A 21,987-nucleotide genomic window follows, 5' to 3' on the forward strand; every position below is an offset into this window, starting at 1 on the left:
CCTTTTCTAAAGACATCATCACTTTGTCAGGACAGAAATATGCAACAGATGGGCACATTACCACACACATTACACACAAACACAGGTTTCATGCTCCCTTGAAATTGTTAAAGTTGCCTATGGACCTGTGAGAGGGCACATTTACAGTGATAATTATGGTCATTATGTGTGCGGGCAGGTGCAAGGTTCCATACAGTATTATTATCTTTGGTGAGTGTTATGAGGGTGCACTGGGGTTTATTGGGCTATGTACTGAAAAATGGAGCTAATTAAACAGATTTTACCTTTGACAAAGCACATCTCCATATTATAAAGGAGAGAGAGTGAGTGAGAGAGAGAGAGAGAGAGAGAGAGAGAATGTGTGGGGCTGTATAATCATTGTTAATAACACAAAATAAAATAAATAAAACTGGAGCTAAACGAAAACATTCAGGTTAACTGAAATAAAAACTGGCATTACTGCATGAAACTGTCCAAAATTAGTTTGTTTTTGATACAAAGTATATTATAAAATTAGAAACCTTTAGAATCTGTCTTCATTAAACATGTATAATGCCACTTGATGGTGATAACTAGATGGCTCTGAGTTAAAATGTAACAATGTTAAACACATGTAAATGATATAAGTTTAACATTTAAACTTTGGAAGCCCCAAAATACTTAAAATTAAAAGTAACTGAAACTAGAAAAAACCCACAAAAAACTCAAACTTAACCAAAACCAAAAGGCATAAAGTGGAAAGTAATGAAAACTAAATTAAATGGAAATTGTAAATAGAATAGAAATAAAACCTAAATTAAAATCCCAAACTATAATAACTCTGGTGTGGGGTCCAAGGTACAATGGAACAGAGGCACAATGGAAAACATGAAAAAAAGAGATGAAAAGAGAGAGAGAAAAGCAAAGAGAGAGCAAGTGAGAGATGCAGAGAGTAAAAGAGCTTGCATGTGCGCTCCAGTGGCTCCTTAATTAAATGTTGAAATGTTAAAGAGACATGCACCTCCTAATTAAAACTGGTCGGAGCGTGCGGAGGGCAGTTATAGAGGGGGTGTGGAGCCCTACCGTGCGCTTGGCTGAATCCAGCAGTACACGGACTGGGCATGATGCCAACTGAGAGCAGAACAACACCACAAACAAAACCAATAAACAAATAAACACGTGCCAAACCAATCTAATTACACACATCCTCTCTCCCCTTCATCTCTCTCTCACTCTCTCTCTCTTTCTAAGTGCTTCAGTAATTATAGACTAAGGCTCGAGTTTATCTATGGAAACCAATTCATTTGACCCATTTATACTCTCCAGATTGCTTCCCCCATTATTAATCTTGCAGTTCTTTGCCTGAGCAAGAGCTTGCCATTATAATCTTCTTTCTGATTAATCATGTGTGGGTGTTTATTTATGAGAATTTGTTGATATTTGAGCACTTGCGTAGGGTGTGTTGAAAAATGCATATGTGTATGTTTAAATATCACACCGAGTGCATTTATGAAATATTTTTTTGTGTTGAGTGTTTTATAAACATATAAACTGTATATTGGGCCTTATTTATGAAACAGTGTAAACTATTCACAAAACCATTCTCTTATAAATTGTCGTAAAGTAGGGACATGTTTTAGGTAGGATAGTTTTACATAAAGACTATGTAAACAGTTCCTGTAACCATTATTACATTGCATTGAATGGTAGTATGAAAGATTTACATAAAGACTATGTGAGGACTATTTAAATTGCTGTACATAAAGAGATTACGTAAATTGGCCTAAATTATCGCACTGAATGGTTGTACAAAAGTTTAATGTAAAGTCTATGTGAAGACCATGTAACAACTTTGTACAACCACTTTTAATTAAATTGTGAATTATATTCATGTGATTATCTATTCAGCCAATTGTCTGGCAGCAGTGCAATGCATAAAATCATACAGAAAGGGTCAGGAGCTTCAGTTAAAAATGGGATCTCAGTGATTTTGACTATGGCATGATTGTTGGCGCCAGATGGGCTGGTTTAAGTATTTCTGTAGCTGCTGATCTCCTGGGATTTTCATGAACAACAGTCTCTACAGTTTACTCAGAATGGTGCCAAAAACAAAAAAACATCCAGTGAGCGGCAGTTCTGTGGACGGAAATGCCTTGTCGATGAGAGAGGTCAGCAGAGAATGGCCAGACTGGTTTGAGCTGACAGAAAGGCTACGGTAACTCAGATAACCACTCGTAGTGAGCAGAATAGCATCTCAGAAATCACGTCAAACCTTGAGGTGGATGGGCTGAAACAGCCGAAGACCATGTCGGGCACTTTATTATGACCAAAGTGTTCCTAAGAAAGTGCTCAGTGAGTGTACATTAATCACATAAATTGAATTGAATTGAATTGCATTGAATTAAATGCAACAATTTATGCAAGAATAGTTTACAAATTATTTACACAAGAATTTGTTCTCCTTGTGTTTTATGAATGAGGTCCAATGAGTGTATACAGATGAATGCAGTGGTTTGTGGGTAAATTGACAAATATCTGACCTTTTCCGAAGCAGCTTTTACGGAGATGTTCCAAGTGTTTGTTGGGCCGGTCATCCAGTGAAAAGAAACGGTGGTGCTCAGGAATACGAGCGAACTCACGGTGAGCTTTGACCTGTTGGGCTTTCAAGGCAATGGCCTGCTCTAGCAACCCCAGGTTCCCCCGCATTACATCATACATCTCCGACTCATCCGCCACTGTCGATCGCTGAGACAAACTGTCTTCGTCCCCGTTGTCATCAATTCCATCCACGTCACCATCTCTCTCCGACTCCTCCGACTGCACTTCGAAGACCATAGGAGAAGTCATGGTGGGATTACTGGAGCTGTAGTTTTCTGGCAATGTGGGTTTGTGGGAAACATAGTCTTCCCTTACAAGGGTTCCCTGAGTGGCAGTGATAAATGAAGGGGCATATTCTCTTTCCCCTTCCTCTTCAGACTTATCGTCATCGTATTCCTCCTTGAGTATCTCTTCCTTTTGCGTCTCAGACCCCAGTCCTTCATCGTCATCGTCATCCTCGGCTTGTTGTGCGTGCATTTCTTCAGTAAAATACTGGTGGTCTGTCTCTTTTGGGTTCTCAAAGTGAATATCCTCTTCCTCATCTTCCATCTCAGCTGAATTCCTCATCACTCCGTTCTCCTTAGATGCCAAAATGTCTACTTGGTACTTAATTTCCTCTCTTCCATTTTCTTCTTTCTCTTCTTCCTCTTCTGGTTCTGTAAAAGGGCTACTGCTTTCTGTTTCCAAGGTGACAGGCTTTTGTTGCTGTTGAGGTGATATACCACAGCTGTTGTTGTTGTTGAGGTGTGGCATTGAGTTGAGTACTATGTGCTGATAGTTGGAGAGATCTTCAGAGACTGAGATTTTAGGCTTCTCTGAGCTAGAGTCCTCAATAATGATACACTCCTCTGTGTTGAAGAGAAGGAAAGACTGTTGTAAGAATCTTTCCATTATTTTACCCTGATTAAATGAGCAACATGGAACACCAACAGATACAAATCCCTGCTGAAAAGACCAACTTAGACCAACATGAATGCTGGTCTATGCTGATTTCTGCAGATAAGTGCTAGCTAGTAGCTTTGCTGTTCACTAGCAAGAAATGGAAAGAAATCTTGCTGGTTAAGCTAGTTTAGAAGCTTGGTGTGGACACCACCATACCAGTATCCAAAACATAACATATGCTGGTCTTTTCAACAAGGATTCTTTACTACTTTCCATCACCAACCTTCATTACTATCATCTTCCTCTGTATTAGTACTCTCTGTGTTCTGTTTTGCTTTCTCCTCTTCTACTTCATGCTCTTGCTCACCACCTTGCTGCTGTGCTCCTTCATCCTCCTCATCTTCCTCCCTCATCTCTGTCTCCTCTCCACTGCCCTCATTCTCTGCAGTGAAGCCTTCGTCCATCGCCAGATTCAGTGGGTTGGACTTCCTCTTGGAGGCGGGCTGGTCTGACTCTGCTTCCTGTAGCCACCTTTTTCTGGCCAATGGGCAACTCTGAGAACTATGAATCAAGGAAGAAAAAGATAATAATGAACAAATTACACAACGAAAGGATGTATTATAACAGTACATTACATATTCCAATATATACTGTGGAGAAATAATGAATAACATGCAAAACACATATACAGTGGACTCCAAAATGTCTAAGACCACACTATAAATCTGTTATTATTTTTATTTAAACCTGGAAATCAATGTTTATGAAAGTTTTAGGATTTCAAAAGAAGAAATATTCAAGTTTCTGCACTATTTCTGCACTATAAATATAATCAAATTTGCGATCATATCAACTCTTACAAATGGTCAGAATTCTTTGCTTTCATTGAAGCACACATTATGCTCTTTGAAAGTTTATCAACTCATGCTGGGATAACATGGATCATCAGGTTTTCCATAAAAACTTGTGGACTCTGTGCCAGCTCAAGTGAATGGGAATTCTTGTACATTTATTCATTTAAACTTTTCACTCAAATTGTTATGGTGATAACTTAATTTGCAATGACAATGTCTGCATTAAATCCAAAATAGTAGCATTTTCACTAGTTGTCTAAGACATTTGGACCGCAATGTAAATAGCAGGCAATGTGCACATGCTATATGGCTAGGGTAAAAGCTATGTAAACTCATGCAAACTATATATTTATATCATTAAATCGCAGCTTTTGCTGTAAAATAATCTCAATAGGACATAACATGATTTTATTTTGTGTGCTGAATGTACGTCAGATGGTATAGTTTTTTGGTATCGGAGCATTTTTACGAGTACCAATACATGAGTGCACCAGTATCGGTATCGGGACATCCCTATTTTAGTGTGATAAAATTGCTTACTAACTTTTTCTGTGTAAACTTATAGGAAATTGTACAACTTCGTTGCCATGATGATGTAAAAACCATAAAATGACTGTTAAAAATGAAGAATTAAACAACTTTACAGCTCAAATAATACATTAGTTTTAACATATAATATAAGTGCTTTTATAAAAATATAAGCTCAACATTTCTGCCTTTAAACCCTTCAAAAATTGGCCCCTCTCACTTCCATTTTAAGTGCCTCACTGTAACAGACGAACGGACGAGTCAATTAGAAAGCCTCGCTATCAGGCAGGCAGAAGAGATAGATCTGTAAACATAGAGCATGGCTCAAATGGCTTCCTGACTGTATACAAGTGTAAATAAACATAACTGTAATATCTTTCTAATAATCAATGTTCTGCCTAAAGACCTCTATTAGGGTGGAAGAGAGAGACACAGAGAGAGAGACTACCACTACCAGAAAAGGAGATTAATCTTTCCTTTAAGATTAAGAAGATCTACACTACGGGCTTAAGGTGTTTGGGGTCAGAAAAAGGCTATGTGGCCATAGAGGGAGGTGAATCAGGGGCTATGGAGCATTGCATGGGGATGTCATCTGTCGTACCTTCTGTGTCGGGCATATTTGCCACTGATATGGCCTGAGCCATTGCATCCTGGTGTAGGGCAGCTGAATAGGGTTAGAGATAAAGGGGCTCAAATTAGTAATGTTTTGTTAGTTCTTGGTTATTATGTGCTAAATAGTTCATCATTTGTAAACATGGCCACCCCGGGGAAAAAACAAACGATCATAGATTTTTGAATTTGCGAAAATAATTGTTTTGTCAATACGTTGAAACTGTGATCGATGGGGTTTGTAATTCCTCACCCTGTGGCTGCCGTTCTTTCATTTCATGAAATCCCTTCCTCTCTCCTGGTGATCCCAACTATAATCATCAATTTGTTATATTGGTATTCTCTTTTATTAACCAGAAAATTTAGCCATGATTTTAATTTGAATCTTATCTTCACATTCACAGGAGTTCCAATCTGAACAGGGTTCAGCATTGCTGGTGATATGTTATGTGTGTCACGTGTGTAATTTAGTGAAATATGGGTACGTATCATTGTGGATGAATGCTGTGGCCATGCATAAGCATCGGCAGACCCACACAGGATCTATGGTGCATCTGCAGAACTCCGAAGCATTGCAACAGCCATCATACAAAAAGTACTACACATATCCTGCCCCTTGTATGTTTGTTTATTAAATATTTTGGCTAATTTGATGATAGTTTCATCCACAGTAGTAACCACCATAGATGTTAAGGGGGACACATCAACCAACACCCCCCCACCCCAATATAAGTGACTGACCAATATGGATATTGATAATTAAAGTTTTGCATTTGTCCCCAATCCTAAATATCCTAAGCTGACTCCAAGGGCGTAGATTTGGCTTGAACATTTGGGGGGTTTCAGCGTGATGCATTTACCCATGTTTCCATTGATCATGGTTGGGTTGTACTTGCTTGGGGGGGGGGTTGAGTATTACCCATCCTCCTAATCTACACCCTCGGCTGATTCATTCAGTTAACAAACTGAAATACTGGAATCCTGTCATTTATTGAAAAGCAAACTCAGTTCATATGAAAGTATCATGTCCTTAAGCAACTATAATTCTGTTCTACTGCAGTATAAAAGTATCATTCGTTGCCACCTTTTGAGTGGAGCACTGCTTAAGATCTGTGACAGAAAACGGCCATGAGCAGCTTCAGTGACCCTGAAGTCCAGCGAATATGTCTGATGACATTGTAAATTCCTCTCTTGTAAACTTCAGAGCACATGTGACCGTGCAAGGAAAATATACAGAATAACTCCACAAGCTGAGAAGCTTAAGATATCTTTCATGACCCCCAACCCCCCCCCCCATCCCCCTTCACACACACACGCACACACACACACACACACACACACACACACACACACACACACACACGCACACACACACACACACATACACACACACGCTTACATATACACAGATTGGTAGTTGTTATGTCAAGGTACATAGTACCAGACACTGGCCATCTGAATCAAATAGTTGACCAGGCAAACAAAAAGACCTAGTGCAAATAACCTTGAACTCCTTTCATTTATTTGATTTCCATAGCTGTCAATCATTTTGTTGATGGTAAGTATTGTTGATGATGGGTTTGTTCTTCAAATATGTCCATAAAAACGTCTTGTTTGTAAGGTGGCATGCCATGTGATTAAAAAAATAATGTTAAAACATGATCAAACATGGATTTGAAAATGTAAAGAAAAAACCTGCTGGCATATTTAACTTTACTGAACTAATTTCTCTTACCTCAGCTCCTGTCCAACAATCTCAGAGGGAACTGCCAAGAGAAAAACACAATACAAAATGAAAAGATAAGCAGAGAAATCTAAAGCCGCAAATAATTTCAAAGTACCACAATCAATAAATCACAAAATCATACAGACCCCATGAGGCCATATGCAGTAACATTTATGACTGCATTACCAGGAGGAAATACACACGCATAGTACATATATAGTGTATATGCATGCACATTACACACACACACACACACACACACAAAAAAAAAAACGAGTCATCCAAAACATCAAGCCTTGATGATGGGAAAAATGTGCAGCTGTATGCATGTTTCAGCACAAAAACATGACTAATTGTCCCAGTTTGGTTTGGTGGTGAAATAAAAGCAAAAGTGCCTGCATCTATTAAAAAACAACCCCTCTCTAATCAATTTCTTTTATAACAATAAAAAAGAAAAGTGATGCAGAAGAGAAATTCATGTAAATATAAAGGCTTTAAAGGAATGTTTCGGGTTTAATGCAACTTCAGCTCTATCAATCTGTGACATGCTGTCAATTATCATAGAAAATAATTTCAAACTCATCTTTTAGTTTGTAAAATCATGCAAAAATCATGTTTACAGTAATGTGCTTACAATGGAGGTCTAGGGACCAGGCATTCTACCAAAATAAATGTTAAAACACACTTTCCAAAGTATAGCCACAAGACGGTATACAGTATGTTTTAACAAGTGTGTATGGAAAGATTCAAAAGTATCCAATTTTTCAAATTCTGTCCTGACAATGTAAAGCCACACAATAATGCCAGAAAGAGACGTAACGCAACTATCCACGAATCACTGTTTACATGGAGCAAATTCCACCCACAGGAATTATGTCTGTAACGCATAACCAGAAGTTCATCCACCTACTGTTGAATAAAACAAACAAATAAATAAAATAAAACAAGTTCTTTAACAAAAATACAAGCTTCTTATTTTTGTATATAAACCGTAAGAATGCCTTGTCCCATCGACTTTCATTCTAAGTGCAACACAAATGGTTTGGTCAAAAATCTTGCCTTGCAATGCTACATTTCAAAGCATTTCCTCAATGTTACTCAATCAAATTGCATTTGGTTGAATGTTATTTAATTTTAGAGCCCAGTTTTCTCTCTCACAAAGCTTCATTTAAATTTACTGAATGCTTCATAGGGAATAGGATTTTCTTGCAAGCTGCCCTCTAGAGACCCCAAGAGCAGGATTATTTGAGAAAAAATAAATATAAGATATGCCCAGAGTGAACGTATAAGATTTGCTCAGCTGACCAGTCAAAAAAGAAAAAGAAAAAAAAAGAGAGTTTTAGAGGTGAGAGAAAGAAAGTGTGACAGAGAGAGAGAGAGAGAGAGAGAGAGAGAGAGAGAGAGAGAGAGAAAGAGAAAGCAAGAGAAAGACAGAGAAAGAGAGAGAGCGAGAATGAGTTCACTGACCTCTTCCTCCTTTGGACCGCGTGCGTGTGCGCTTGTCATCAGTATCCAAACTCATCTGTCAGAGAGAAAGAAAAAGAGATGGAGAGAGTCAAAATACAGCAGTAGATACAGAGAAACAGAGAAAGACAAGCTGTCATACACACACACACACACACACACACACATGTTGGTGCAGCTATCATTTTGAGGACTCTCATAGACATAATGATTTTTATACTGTACGAACTATAGATTCTATCCCCTAACCCTAAACCTAAACCTAACCCTCACAGAAAACTTTCTGCATTTTTACATAAAAAAAAATTAATAAAAAAACCATCATTTTGTATGGTTTTTTTTAAGAGATTTGAATTATGGGGACACTAGAAATGTCCTCATAAACCACATTTATAGCATAATACCCTTATATATATGTATAATACATAACACCCTTGTAACTACCAGTTTGTAAACTAAAAAAAAAAATATCCTCGTAAACCACCCAAACCCACCCACCTGCCCCTGCCCACACACACACACACACACACACACACACACACACACACACACACACACACACCATATATTCAGGTTAATGAAGTCATGCATAATGTATAAAAAGGCACTTTCCCGGAAAGTAAATACACTCTGGGAGAAAGATTTTTTCTCTCTCTTTTACACTGCCATCACTAAGCTCAGATCATGACAGAAGCTCATCTTTCCTTATTATAGACAGACAGACAGACAGACAGACAGATAAACAGACAGATAGACAGACAGATAGATAGACAGATAGATAGACAGATAGATAGACAGATAGATAGAGTTTAAGTCAGAAGTTTACATGCACCTTAAACAAATACATTTAAACTCAGTTTTTCAAAATTCCTGACATTTAATCATAGAAAACATTCCCTTTCTTAGGTCAGTTAGGATCACTTTTAATAATGTGACATGTCAGAATAATAGTAGAGAGAATTATTTATTTCATCACAATCCCAGTGGGTCAGAAGTTTACATACACTTTGTTAGTATTTGGTAGCATTGCCTTTAAATTGTTTAACTTGGGTCAAACGTTTTGGGTAGCCTTCCACAAGCTTCTCACAATAAGTTGCTGGAATTTTGGCCCATTCCTCCAGACAGAACTGGTGTAACAGAGTCAGGTTTGTAGGCCTCTTTATACTTGCATACTATTGTTCGTACAGATGAACGTGGTACCTTCAGGTGTTTGGATGAACCAGACTTGTGGAGGCCCACAATTTTTTTTTCTTAGGTTTTGGCTGATTTCTTTTGATTTTCCCATGATATCAAGCACTGAGTTTGAAAGTAAGCCTTAAAATACATCCACAGGTACACCTCCAATTGACTCAAATTAGCCAATTAGCCTATCAGATGCTAACTGGCTAATTGCCTAAAGACTTGACATAATTTTCTGGAATTTTCCAAGCTGCTTAAAGGCACGGTTAACTTAGTGTATGTAAACTTCTGACCCACTGGAATTGTGATAAAGTCCATTAAAAGTGAAACAGTCTGTCTGTTAACAATTGTTGTAAAAATTACTTGTGTCGTGCACAAAGTAGATGTCCTAAACGACTTGCCAAAACTATAGTTTGCAAATATAAAATCTGTGGAGTGGTTAAAAAATGAGTTTTAATGACTTTAACCTAAGTGTATGTAAACTTCTGTCTTCAGTTGTAGATATGCAGAATGACAGACAGACAGACAGATAGATAGACTGATAAACAGATGATGATGATAGATAGATAGATAGATAGATAGATATATAGATAGATAGACAGACAGACAGACAGACAGACAGACAGACAGATAGATAGATAGATAGATAGACAGACATACAGATGATAGACAGACAGACAGATGATAGATGATAGATACATAGACGGATGGATGGATGGATGGATAGATAGACTGTGCACCTTTATATACCCCTTCATCAGCCTATAATTTACTTCACCCGAACAATCAATCTGATTGGCCAGTCCATAAAGAGAGACAGCAGAGCGTGGCATTTGCCAGAGGAGCCCATTTGCGTTTGTGGCCCCATGGCAGGCTCGAGTGGTGATTACAATGGCAATATTAACCACAGCAATAGAAATAATACAAACAGGGGCACTCCAAATCACTGTAATTCCTCTCGCACAGAGTTCCTGATCACTAGACTCGCTGCGCTTTCTGGCACAAAAGAAGCAGGTGTCAATTCCTCTCAATCTCTCTCTCTCTCTCTCTCTCTCTCACACACACACACACACACAGAAGCAGGGAAGTCTGCTCACTGCAAAAGCCATTGGATGTTTTCTAGCAGCACAATAGCGCCATTAGCTTTGATTACTTTACTGCGATTTAAATGGAATGGAATCCTTGAAAATCCACGAAAACTCTCTCCTTTTGACCCACTGCGAGTGCTGCTCACCCCGCTCCCAGCTGCTGCCTTTAATACAGCGCTAGAGCTGGCAAGGGCACACTGCACTTTCAGAGGAGTTTCTCTTTCACACGCTCTTTTTATCTTCCTTTTTTTTATCTCTGCGCACTCTCTCTGGCAGTGGCACTTCCTCCCGTTCGCTGACTTTTCAGTGTGGGGGGATAATGAGTGTGTTGTGTTTGATTTGAGGGAGTTTGTGTATGGGGCAATGAAACGCTTTCTGTGTGTGTGTGTGTGAGGAGGGGTGTATCCGGGCAGACAGGTGCAGAGAAAACCATCTCTCTTCCTCTCCCAGAAACACTCTTGGGGTGTTTTGATCGGTGAATGGGTGTTCACACAACAAGCCTGCTTTATGTGCACCGATATTTGCTTCGGAGGTTCACACACTCTAAACTCGACTTGGAGGCCTGGAAGGAAAGTTTTCTCACATAGATGATCAAATAGACCGGGGCTAGATGATACAAGCACTGAGTGTTGTGTTTGTGTGTGTGTATGCATGCAATTCATCCATCTGTGAGTCTTCTATGCCCTCTCTGTATCTCTGAAATGAGCTTTGTGACCACTTTGACCCCATACACAAAAGCCAGGGGCAGATGCATGTCGTATCATTCTTTACTTTGAAACGGCAGCAGTGTTCCTTCCTCTACTCTTTTATTTATTTCTCCTTAGCGTCAACACATGGTTCATACAGGCCGTAAGGGAGCATGCAAGGCTTTCATGTTTGTGTAACCATAGCTACGCACAGCTCTTTCGAATAGGTAAGCGCATCAGAGTTTGCATTCCTTTTCTTTTCTTTTTTTAATTCCAGCTCATTAAACCTGCATGTTCACAAACTCGGTCAGAGTGAAGTTGCTCGATGAGCAAGACAGCATTATCCTTCTTCCATAATATCTTTCAAAAGCCTTTTAATGGTTTCAAATCTGTCCTTCCTGTTTAATTCTGCCCGTGGCGGAGAAATGCAAGAATAAGTGATCAAATGGAAAAAAAGAGGCAAACTGGCTGATGTATGGATGGATTGACAGACAGACAAAAAGAAAACAAATAACTTCAATTATAGCATCAAAAATGTGCACTGTTTGTGTGTAGCCAATAAAGTGAAGAGAGAGAGTGAGAGAGAGAGAGAGAGAGAGAGAGAGAGAGAGAGAGAGAGAGAGAGAGAGAGAGAGAGAGAGAGAGAGAGAAAACAGAAAATGGGAAGAGATGAAATTAAGGAAATTAAAAAAAAAAAAAAAAATTGGGTAGGAATGAAAGCAAAATATAAAGCCAAAAATAATAGCTGTTGGTTTTTATTGGGTAGGATACAAAGAGGTCAGTGCATCCCTGCGGGTGAGAGCTACATTATTAATTGTGTCCCTCTCTTCTCTAAACAAGTGGACGGAGTCGCTCCTTCGCGGTCTTCTGACAGCTCTGTGTAAATTGCTGGCTGGGGGCAATGACTTCACAAAGAAGGTCACCCCTCCTCCACCGGTCTTTTATTCATTTTTGCATTTACAAGAAGAATATGCAACCAGGCCTGGCGTGGCAACTGTCACTGCAGTGACAGGACTACTGACATTTCCAAAATTACCTGCGAAAAGCATCGGCAAATTAAAAGAGGCCAATACAGTCGCTAAGGAGATCTGAGCCATCCATCAGGGGAGCGGAGTTAATGCGCACACTCTCGCGGTTTGACTGACAACTGAAGGAGGTTTATGTTTTTGTGTGTATGTGTATAAACGCATGCTTTTGAATCAGATACTCCCATTACTCTTCTCTCTCTTGTGTGTTGTCTTTTAAGTGTGTGCTGGTAGCATGAGAATACGCTCAGCTTTGATTCCTTTGCACACAGTTGGATGACGCTGATCAGTTAGAGTTTGGTATTATCTAATTGGATGCTCTTAAAAGCACTGCCTGCAACTGCAACCCTTTAAACATTTCAAATTAGATCGATAAATCAATCGCTTCAGATGAATTCTTTCCATCAGAGTGAAAAAAAAAATACATTTACGGGCCCAGGGGAAAGAGTCTTCGCTCTCTCTCTATTTTTTTTCCGCTCCCATCCCAGCACCCCCATTAGAAATATCTTCCAGTGTATTTCCCAATGCAGAAATAAAAGAGATAGCTGGATGAAAATGTGACCCATTCCAAATAAAAAGCATGGAAAAGAAAGAGTAAAAGGAAAAGAAAAAGAGACACATCCACTTAAAGGAAGAATAGAGGTGGGATGAGAGAGAGAGACTTTCTTTTATGTTGATGAAAGATTGCAAACAAAAGCAGCTCAAGGACATACCCACTTTCAAACCTCTCCAGTTTTCATAAATAATAAAAGAAAGCTCTAAAAATGAAATTAGGTTGCGCAGAACAGCCCAATTCTTCATAATTACGGGATGCGGGACACTTTAGAATCTAGCTTCATTCAGAGGGGGGTTAGGCTGCTCTGCCAAAACCATTCTAGGTCAAGCTAGTATGAACTGTGCACGGCATGGTAATACAATGCTGACTTCACTTCATAGCTTGCTGACAGACAGAACTGATGAATGTCATAAATGTATAGCCCTCTCTTGCCCCTAAATGTGCAAACTTGGCAAGAAGCCTATGTTGCTGCATGGTGATTGGCTGGGCAGGCAGGGGCGACTCACTTTGATTGGTCGACTCTGCAGTCTGAGAGAGGGCCGACAGCGGCTGATCTTGTCTCCTCGCGTCCAGCGTTGGTTCAGGAGTTTCCCCCGGTACTCATTTTCTGTTCATGAGAGAGAGAGAGAGAGAGAGAGAGAGAGAGAGAAAAACAATAAATGAAAATGAAAAACATAAAAATAAAAAATAAAAGACAGTCACGTCAGCATCTGCGCATGCAGTCGGAAAGTTTTGCAGAGTGAGCGCTCACTGTGGACGCTGTAACGGACTGAATCAGCAGTGAAAGGGCCAGATCATCTCATCACCTGTCCACCTGCCTCTGAAACCAGCAGCCTCAGCATAGGAAACACAAACCTCCCTGATGCACAGTGAAAACAAAATTGTAACAGCAGGACTGTATGATAGCACAAACACACACAGACACCTACAGCATACACTCACCGGCTACTTTATTAGGCACACCTGTACATCTACTTATTCATGCGATTATCTAATCAGCCAATTGTGTGGCAGCAGTGTAATGTATAAAATCAGCATATATGGGTCAGGAGCTTCAGTTCATGTTCACATAAACCATCAGAATGGGGAAAAAATGTGATCTCAGTGATTTAGACCATGGCATGATTGTTGGTGCCAGGCGGGCTAATTTGAGTATTTCAGTAACTGCTGATCTCCTGGGATTTTAACGTGCAGCAGTCTCTATAGTGTAAAGAGAATGGTGCGAAAAACAAAAAACAACCAGTGAGCGGCAGTTCTGTGGATGAATATGCCTTGTTGATGAGACAGGTCAACAGAGAATGGCCAGACTGGTTTGAGCTGAAAGGCTATGGTAACTCAGATAACCACTCTGTACATTTGTAGTGAGCATCTCAGAATGCACAACATGTTGAACTTTGAGGTAGATGAGCTACAACAGCAGAAGACCACGTTGGGTTCCACTTCTGTCAGCCAAGAACAGAAAACTGAGGCAGCAGTGGGCCTACCATTTGTGTACCTCAACAGAAATTCAGATTTGTCAGACCAGGCGATGTTTTTCCAATCATCTACTGTCCAGTTTTGGTGAGCCTGTGCCCACTGCAGCCTCAGTTTCCTGTTCTAAGATGGAAGAATTGTCATTGGTGCGAAGGAAGCAGCCGCTTATGTATCCTTGTACCCCAGGGTCCTCCCTTATGTTTGAACTTGTCCATTTAAAACACAAAAATTTTTATAAAACTTGAGAAACTTTTGGTGATGAGTCACAGCAGCTACTGTAAAATATGCACTTTCCCTTATACATTCAAATACACTTTGATGTAAAATCTTGTTGTTGATTAAAAAACTTGGCATTTTACGTCAACTGCACATTATATGCATTAACTAATGTAATATATTGACAGTGTTCATAGTATGCATTTATATGTGTGTGCTTTGTGTTGATTGAGAGGTGATGTCATATGCATGAAGTGACAATTTGACAGGTCATGATGGGGGCTGGGCCTTTTACACAAGTGACCTATGCACTTCTAATTAAAGAGGCGAGAACTCAAAAAAACTCACGCGCACACACACGAGCATGCATATGCATGCTACAGCACCCCAGCTGGAAGCTCTGTCAGTCTGCTATTAGAATCAATCACATTTGTGCATTTTTATTGAGCTTTTAGCAAGCAGGAGTAAGAGAGGGGAGAGGGTAAGAAGAAAGGACCGTGCTGGGAGAGGAAATTTTCTCAGTAAATAATGAATCAACCATAAATCAGATCCCTTTTTTCTCTCCTTCTTTCTTTTTCTCATCAGGGTAATAGTCCCATCTCTTCATAAACCCGCTCCCCACCTCAACCCCTCGGCACACATGATTGACATGCAAGTTAACGCAGGGTGTGTTAAAATAATCATTACTTTCATCAATGGGCACGGATCGCCCTCTGTTCGTAAAAACTCATATCTGACTCACATCTGAGACCCCAGTTCATAACTTGTTTGTTAGCTGTTAGCATTACTACAAACTTTCGCAATATATATGGGCAAGCCTTTTATGGATTTTAACCTTCAAAATGTGAACAAAACTAAAGTTAACATGTGAAGCTTTGCCTTTGAGATGATCTGAGAACTTTGTGTTGAGTATCCCAAAGATATGCAAACTCTCCATGTAAAATGACATCCTGTAAACTCTGATTCATTTCCTTTCAGTTGTAATCAGGCGAGGGTGTATTTGATACATGTAATAGCTTTTAGTGCTGAGTAAAGATAAATTAGGGAGAGGAAAGAAACAGTATCCATTCATCCAATTTTTTTTTCTTTTTTTAGAGGAAACTAAAGTGCGAATGGTAGGTTGATGACAACTGGTAACAATTGCTCATTTCAAAACATTTTCAAAGCTATTGTTCCAACTCAAATACTAAAGGAAGTAGATATCATGGAGTTCGGCACTATATTCAAAAGACTGAGTTCAGCTCTAAAATAACTATTATTTTTATGAGGTATGAAATCAAGGTAACTAAGTTGTAAAATTGGCCATAACTTTGCACAGAAAAGGTTAGTACATGATTTTATCACACTAAATCATGTTTACATGCATATTGTTTATGTCTTGTGGCTATACTTTTGGAAAAGTGAGAATATTAACGTTCAAAATTGGCCCCCATTCACTTCCATTGTAAGTGCCTCACTGGAACCCAGATATTTACTTTTTTTTAAGAAAAGGAGGGGCAAGTAATTATTATTATTTTTTAAATACATATTATGCTACAAATGCTTTCGATTGAGCTTTACTTGTATTGAACCTAGAATATTCCTTTAAATGAGGCTTTCATCTGTCTCTTATGGGCACTACAACTCACCTCTGAGAGAAAGAGCAAAAGAGTGAAAGAGAAGGGAAGAAAGAGATTTCTGTCAATAAAAGACCCGGTAAACATGCCTAGCTTCAATCTCTCTTGGTCTCTCTCGCTTCTCTGCCCTCTGCCCTCATCTCTTAGCAAGCACAAAATAAACAAAGCAGGCAGATCTGATTTGTCTCCTAAAACTCTTTGCAGCAGCAATAACCCAGAAAAGACAGGCAGGATGCCAGTCATTAGACTTAGAAAGCTGTAGGGCATTGTCAGTAAAAGCATTTCCAATGCCTCTTACACACAAACACACACACACTCCCACGCCGGCACGGAACAAAACGCTTATTTATCAACTTTCAGCCCTCTTCTCAAAAGTGACTACAACAGCACTACTGTGCATCCCTGCCCCCAATCCTCTCTCTTTTTCTCATTCTACAAATTTCAAGCCAAATAAACAGAACTGCGAGGCACACTCTTCAAAATCTCACGATAAACCTGGCTTAATTGTCAACTCCACACTTTTCTGGGCCCTTGGAAAAGGCACGGCCCCAATAATCCACCCCAGTGGCTCTATATAATCTTGATGGCTCAGGTGCCACTCATTTGAAAGCGAAGGGGAACATTAATAAAGCTAAACAGTTCATAGTTTACAGTCAGGTTAGAGAGACTCTCAATTAGCTTATTGGCTTTTAAGTATTACACTATAAGGTGAACAAGAGATTAATAAATGATCTGTGACAGCGATAGCAGTTTTGCAATGGCAAGACAGACAAATTCTAAGAGTGACAGAGACGAGTATAAACAAATCAAGAAAATCATGTCAAGCGATGGAAATCCATCATAGTGATGCAAAGTTATTTGAGACAGACATAAATCCATAGTTTAGATTAAATAGGGATGGATGCTTTCACAGTAATCCACGGGTGACACATCTGCACTCTCTGCTCCAGTAAAGCAGGATTTAACTCCAACTTTGTGTGATTAGAGAACAAGCAGAAAGCTCTTAACAAGAGCAGAGGTGAAAGAATATGTCAACTTGTACAACCCACTCAAGCCTAATTATTACTGTATTTAACATTTATGGTATTGTCTTTTTTCAGTTCAAGAGATAAATGGAAGTCTGAAAGTCAAGAGTCAAAGTGCCTTTGAGAGCTACGGACACTTTTTTTTCTTCTATTTTCACCTAAAACACCATGACAACCACGCGCAGCAGACAGAGGCTCACTCAGAGAATGACTCTGCGTTAAATGAGTAATGGCAGAATTCGCTTTTGTCTGGGCCTCTTAAATAAGAGAGATGGCCTCAAAGTTACGAATAAGTTAACAGGTGAACTATCTGTTATTTTAGCGCTTTATTTCCTGTCAGGAGCGCATCTTGTCACGCGGAAGCGGCTCGGTGTGGGAACACCTGCAGTGGCGCGAAAACTGAAGTAAACAAACAACAACGCAGTTGTGGTGCAACATTCAAACTGCGCGAGCATTCTAAACCACCGATTAATTCAGCCGTACGCAATTAAATGTTTCAAGGCTTAAAGGCTGCTCTAAATGGCACCTTTCTTCACTTAATGATAGGGACGACCCTGACCCTCGGCCCTGGTGGCATAGCTTTCTGCAAACGCTCTGAATGAGAAGAGTGCAATTTGGCCCAGCTGCTCCATTCGACATGTTTATTACTCACTCCTCTCCTGCAATCCCGCAACACCTGCTGCAGCGCTGCATCTTTATTTATTTCCACTTTAATATCACTAGTTTCTAGTCACATGACGACTTTAGACATGAGCCATAAACAAGCATCTATTTTGAGCATGTAACTCCATCGGACAACAAAATGAGCGTTTAAATCGGCACAAAAGTTGGTACTGCAAACCACCCTGCTGGAATATGATATTAGGAATTAATCCGGGAATAAGATTAAACGGTGATCTGTGAAGACCCAGATTTTATGAGGGAGAAGAGCGTATGCATGCGTGCTCCAGATGATTCGCTTGTCTATTTTGTGTACATATTGTTGAGTAATATATTCAGTAACATCGCTTACAAAAAAAAAAAAAAAAAAAAAAAAAAAAAAAAGGAAAACTTGCAAGAATTCACCCCTCTCTAAAGCTCCAGCTCCGAGCAGCTGTATGAGCATTGCCTTTTACTAAACTCGCGAGGTCCCTGACGACTTAAAATTCTGCGCAATTTCCACAAAAATGTAGATAGGATCTTGTGAAAGTTATTACCAAAAGCAGTTTCAAGGCGAGCGAGATAAAAACAAACGACTCCATGAATCAGTGTTGCGCGCAGGTGACCTTCATTACAGTAAACACAATCTTGACAAGTCAACATAGTCTGCACCACTGTAAAATCTAATTAGTTGACCGTAGTTAGATTTTTCAAGGCAATCGGTTTGCATGCATTTTCTAAGTAAATTTACTTATTTGGTTCAAGTAAACTGAACTTAATTTTTTAATAATGACTTAAATCTCACATTGGATTCTCCTCAGTACTTCTTGGTGCACATAAATCTGAACTTCTTAAAAGTACAATTCAATAAAGAAGAATGGCTTAAATTTAACAGGCACCAAGTTCACCAGAGGTAACAATAATCACCGTCATGGTGACTTCACAAAAGCTACAACAAAACAACAACAATAGTCATATGAATTAAAACTTTATACATTTTTAAATAACAATTATTATTTTAATTGTTTTACATAAGTTCCCTTGTTTTGACCAAACATACATTATTTATTCAAGCGCAAGGGCGTATGGGTATTCCACACAGCCACAATTTTGTACTTGATAAGTCTGAGTTAGTTGTACTCTAAGCAAAATTTAAAAAAACGCATATATTCAAGTTATGATTCCAAAATGTGACACTTCAAGTACTGTTTAATTAGGACCACTTAAATGTTTTTATTAATGACAACTTTAGGATTTAGAGAGTAACGGTAACTTAATTTAAACTAGTAAGAATAGTAAAAACTTAAGCTTAAGTTGAATAAACTATTTTTTTAATTAATTAATTAATTTATTTATTTACAATTTGAGATAACAATTAGTTTAAATAGTTTTCTCACAGTATAGGCTTCAACCTCTACGACAGCCAACTTTTGCTATTATTATTACTTCCCCCCCCCCCCCCCCCCCCCCTAAAATAATTAAATCCCCTAATGTTTTTACAAATCTAGTTTAGTGGCTTTAGTTGAAAAGACGGCATTACACAGCAATTAAAAGAAAGTTAGCCATTGGACTGAAGGATTCTACAGCACACCACCAATATACTGTGAATACACAATCACATAACTGACTCTCAGATCAAAGACATTCACGTTCGTCCACCATCTTGGTTGCAGGTGCTTTGATTTTATACTTCATACAATACTGAATGTGTAACACATTAGCCCCGGAATAGTAAGCAATATGAGGCACACGCTCACGGCGCGAAAGCTTACTGTATAATCACTCATTAGAAATGAACAGAGGAGGGGGATGGTTGCAGAGGATGGGCGTTATTGCTTCAACTCTCATGACTTTTCTTCTGCGCATCTCACCAGGGGCGGTTGACATTTAAAAAGAGCATCATCCACTCTGTTTTCTGCTGCAGAAAATCAAATGGCTACCCCTCCTCCTCCTCCTCCTTCTCACTGCACGCCATTCGTGCTCTCGGCCGGGAGTCCTGCGCTACGCCCATTGTTCGACCTTAATTACATAGAACCATATGGAACAAACTCCGTATGTGTGCCAAAAGATGGAGATTTTTATACAACTACATAACAGTAAACACTAAGAGGTCGATTAGCACTCCAAAGCTAGGCGATGCTTTCATGCCACCACCAGCAAATTGATTAATTATAAATACATAATGACATGCTCATAAACGACTGAAACGTGTATGCCCCCCAAAATGAACAGTTTTACAAGACTGACAAGTGCACACAACGCATTAATCAGTATTGATGCGCGACATCCCGATTCATCTCAACATGAGCAAAGGATCAAACGCGCGCACGATTTCTGTGTCAAAGTAAGCAAATATTCTTCGCTGCGTTTATTGTGCAAAAGCGCCATAGCTGACTGTGTCTCCATCACTTTTTCCATGTCAACTCCACACACTCTCTCAATCAGAGAAGCATTGACACACATACTACCTTCTCCTAAACCGATCCGCTTTTTACAGCACCAACTCACACAGTTAAACATATTAGTTCAAGATTAGGCTATACAATCGATCATCGATCAAATAACGGATTTGATCCTGAAAGCTCTTACGCCTTAGCATCGCAGGATGTTGGACATGGACGTGAAAACATAACACCCCAAAACGATCCTATTTTCTCGTCTCTCGTAAAAGCCATTAACCTTGATCTGTAGGGCATCTCGGAATGGGATGATGTAGATGTGTAGTCTATGGTCAGCAAATAGTGTAATGATACAGCGTGAAACATTTCTAATATCTCCTAGCAACTCAACCCATGACTAAGCTACATTTCTGAAAGATTATAACATCAGTACAACATAGAGTTGTTGGCCAGTTAACAAAAGGCACATCAAAAACTAATAAGCGGTTTTATATAAAACCAAATGACACTCGAATCATTACCTGAGTGAAAAAGAATAATCCCGAAAGCTTTGCGCAACGACAGATGCTTCCCTGGTCTTCGTCGCGTATTCAGTACGCTGTGAGACAGTTTGGGGTGAAATATCCCATTTATAGATTTTCTAAAAGAAAACTTAAACTCTACTTCTTCAGTAGTATCCCGAAAGACTCAGTGACAGCAGGGAAGAGAGTCGGCTCTTCTGTGGTGCGGCTATACGGACGAGCGAGGATCCAGAACGGGGCGGTATGAACGCTACTTGTTTGTAAGCAAAAACATGGCTTCATTTGCCTTTGTCAGCGAGAAAACGTAATATTGACTTACCTTTCCCTCATGAGCCATTGTCCCCCACCTCCTCCCTCCGCCCTTTGCCATGACATCACGAAAGCTGTAGTAAAACCTACAACATCGATGGGCTGGGCTTTGAATATCCCCCTGCAATAACTCAACGGGCATGTGTACAGCCATGCACACTCTATATCATACACTGTCTTTCTCAGTGCAGCATACACATACGCGCGCGCACACACACTCTCCCTCTCTAACACCCACACCCACCTATAATTTTGTGTGCGAGTCGGGTCACTGTTACTTTAAAATTCTAACGCCCTGTGATTGATCTTTAATATTCCACAAAAGCATGCATATGTCTCTGGTGTATTCTGAACCATCCTTCCTGTCTCTTTCCAAATGGAACTCTCCAGTGATTCACACAATGCGCTTATCTTGGCCAGTGCTCTAGTTACAGTAGCATAATACATTAGACCAAATCTGAGCGCTTGTATCTTTGAAATCTCTCGACTTTTTCTTTCTCTCTTGAGTGCATAAACATAAACGCACTGAGTCAAGCATTTCTGTTTGAATAAAAAATAAATAAATAAATAAATAAATAATAATAAAAAAAAAAACAACAACGATGAAAACTACTG

At 39.4% G+C, this 21,987-nt stretch overlaps 1 protein-coding gene across 5 annotated transcripts in view; it reads right to left on the reverse strand.

Moving 5' to 3' along the window:
* LOC127420367 (myelin transcription factor 1-like) overlaps window positions 1-21,508 on the reverse strand; it is a 45,127-nt gene extending 23,619 nt beyond the window's left edge. For 2 of the 5 annotated variants that reach the window (XM_051662594.1, XM_051662590.1), the window contains exons 1-8: window positions 21,383-21,508; window positions 13,681-13,781; window positions 8,644-8,698; window positions 7,186-7,216; window positions 5,443-5,505; window positions 3,743-4,020; window positions 2,520-3,425; window positions 1,063-1,110 (exon numbers count right to left, since the gene is read on the reverse strand). In XM_051662594.1, the coding sequence (XP_051518554.1) occupies window positions 1,063-1,110; window positions 2,520-3,425; window positions 3,743-4,020; window positions 5,443-5,505; window positions 7,186-7,216; window positions 8,644-8,698 (1,381 nt within the window). In that variant the 5' untranslated portion in view covers window positions 13,681-13,781; window positions 21,383-21,508. Of the gene's footprint in view, window positions 1-1,062; window positions 1,111-2,519; window positions 3,426-3,742; window positions 4,021-5,442; window positions 5,506-7,185; window positions 7,217-8,643; window positions 8,699-13,680; window positions 13,782-13,925; window positions 14,034-21,382 lie in introns of all 5 variants that reach the window. The other 3 variants (XM_051662591.1, XM_051662593.1, XM_051662592.1) reach the window with 3 other exon arrangements.
* Window positions 21,509-21,987: the final 479 nt, after the last annotated feature.

This window comes from Myxocyprinus asiaticus, chromosome 29, assembly GCF_019703515.2.
Source record: "Myxocyprinus asiaticus isolate MX2 ecotype Aquarium Trade chromosome 29, UBuf_Myxa_2, whole genome shotgun sequence".
NCBI lineage: Eukaryota > Metazoa > Chordata > Actinopteri > Cypriniformes > Catostomidae > Myxocyprinus > Myxocyprinus asiaticus.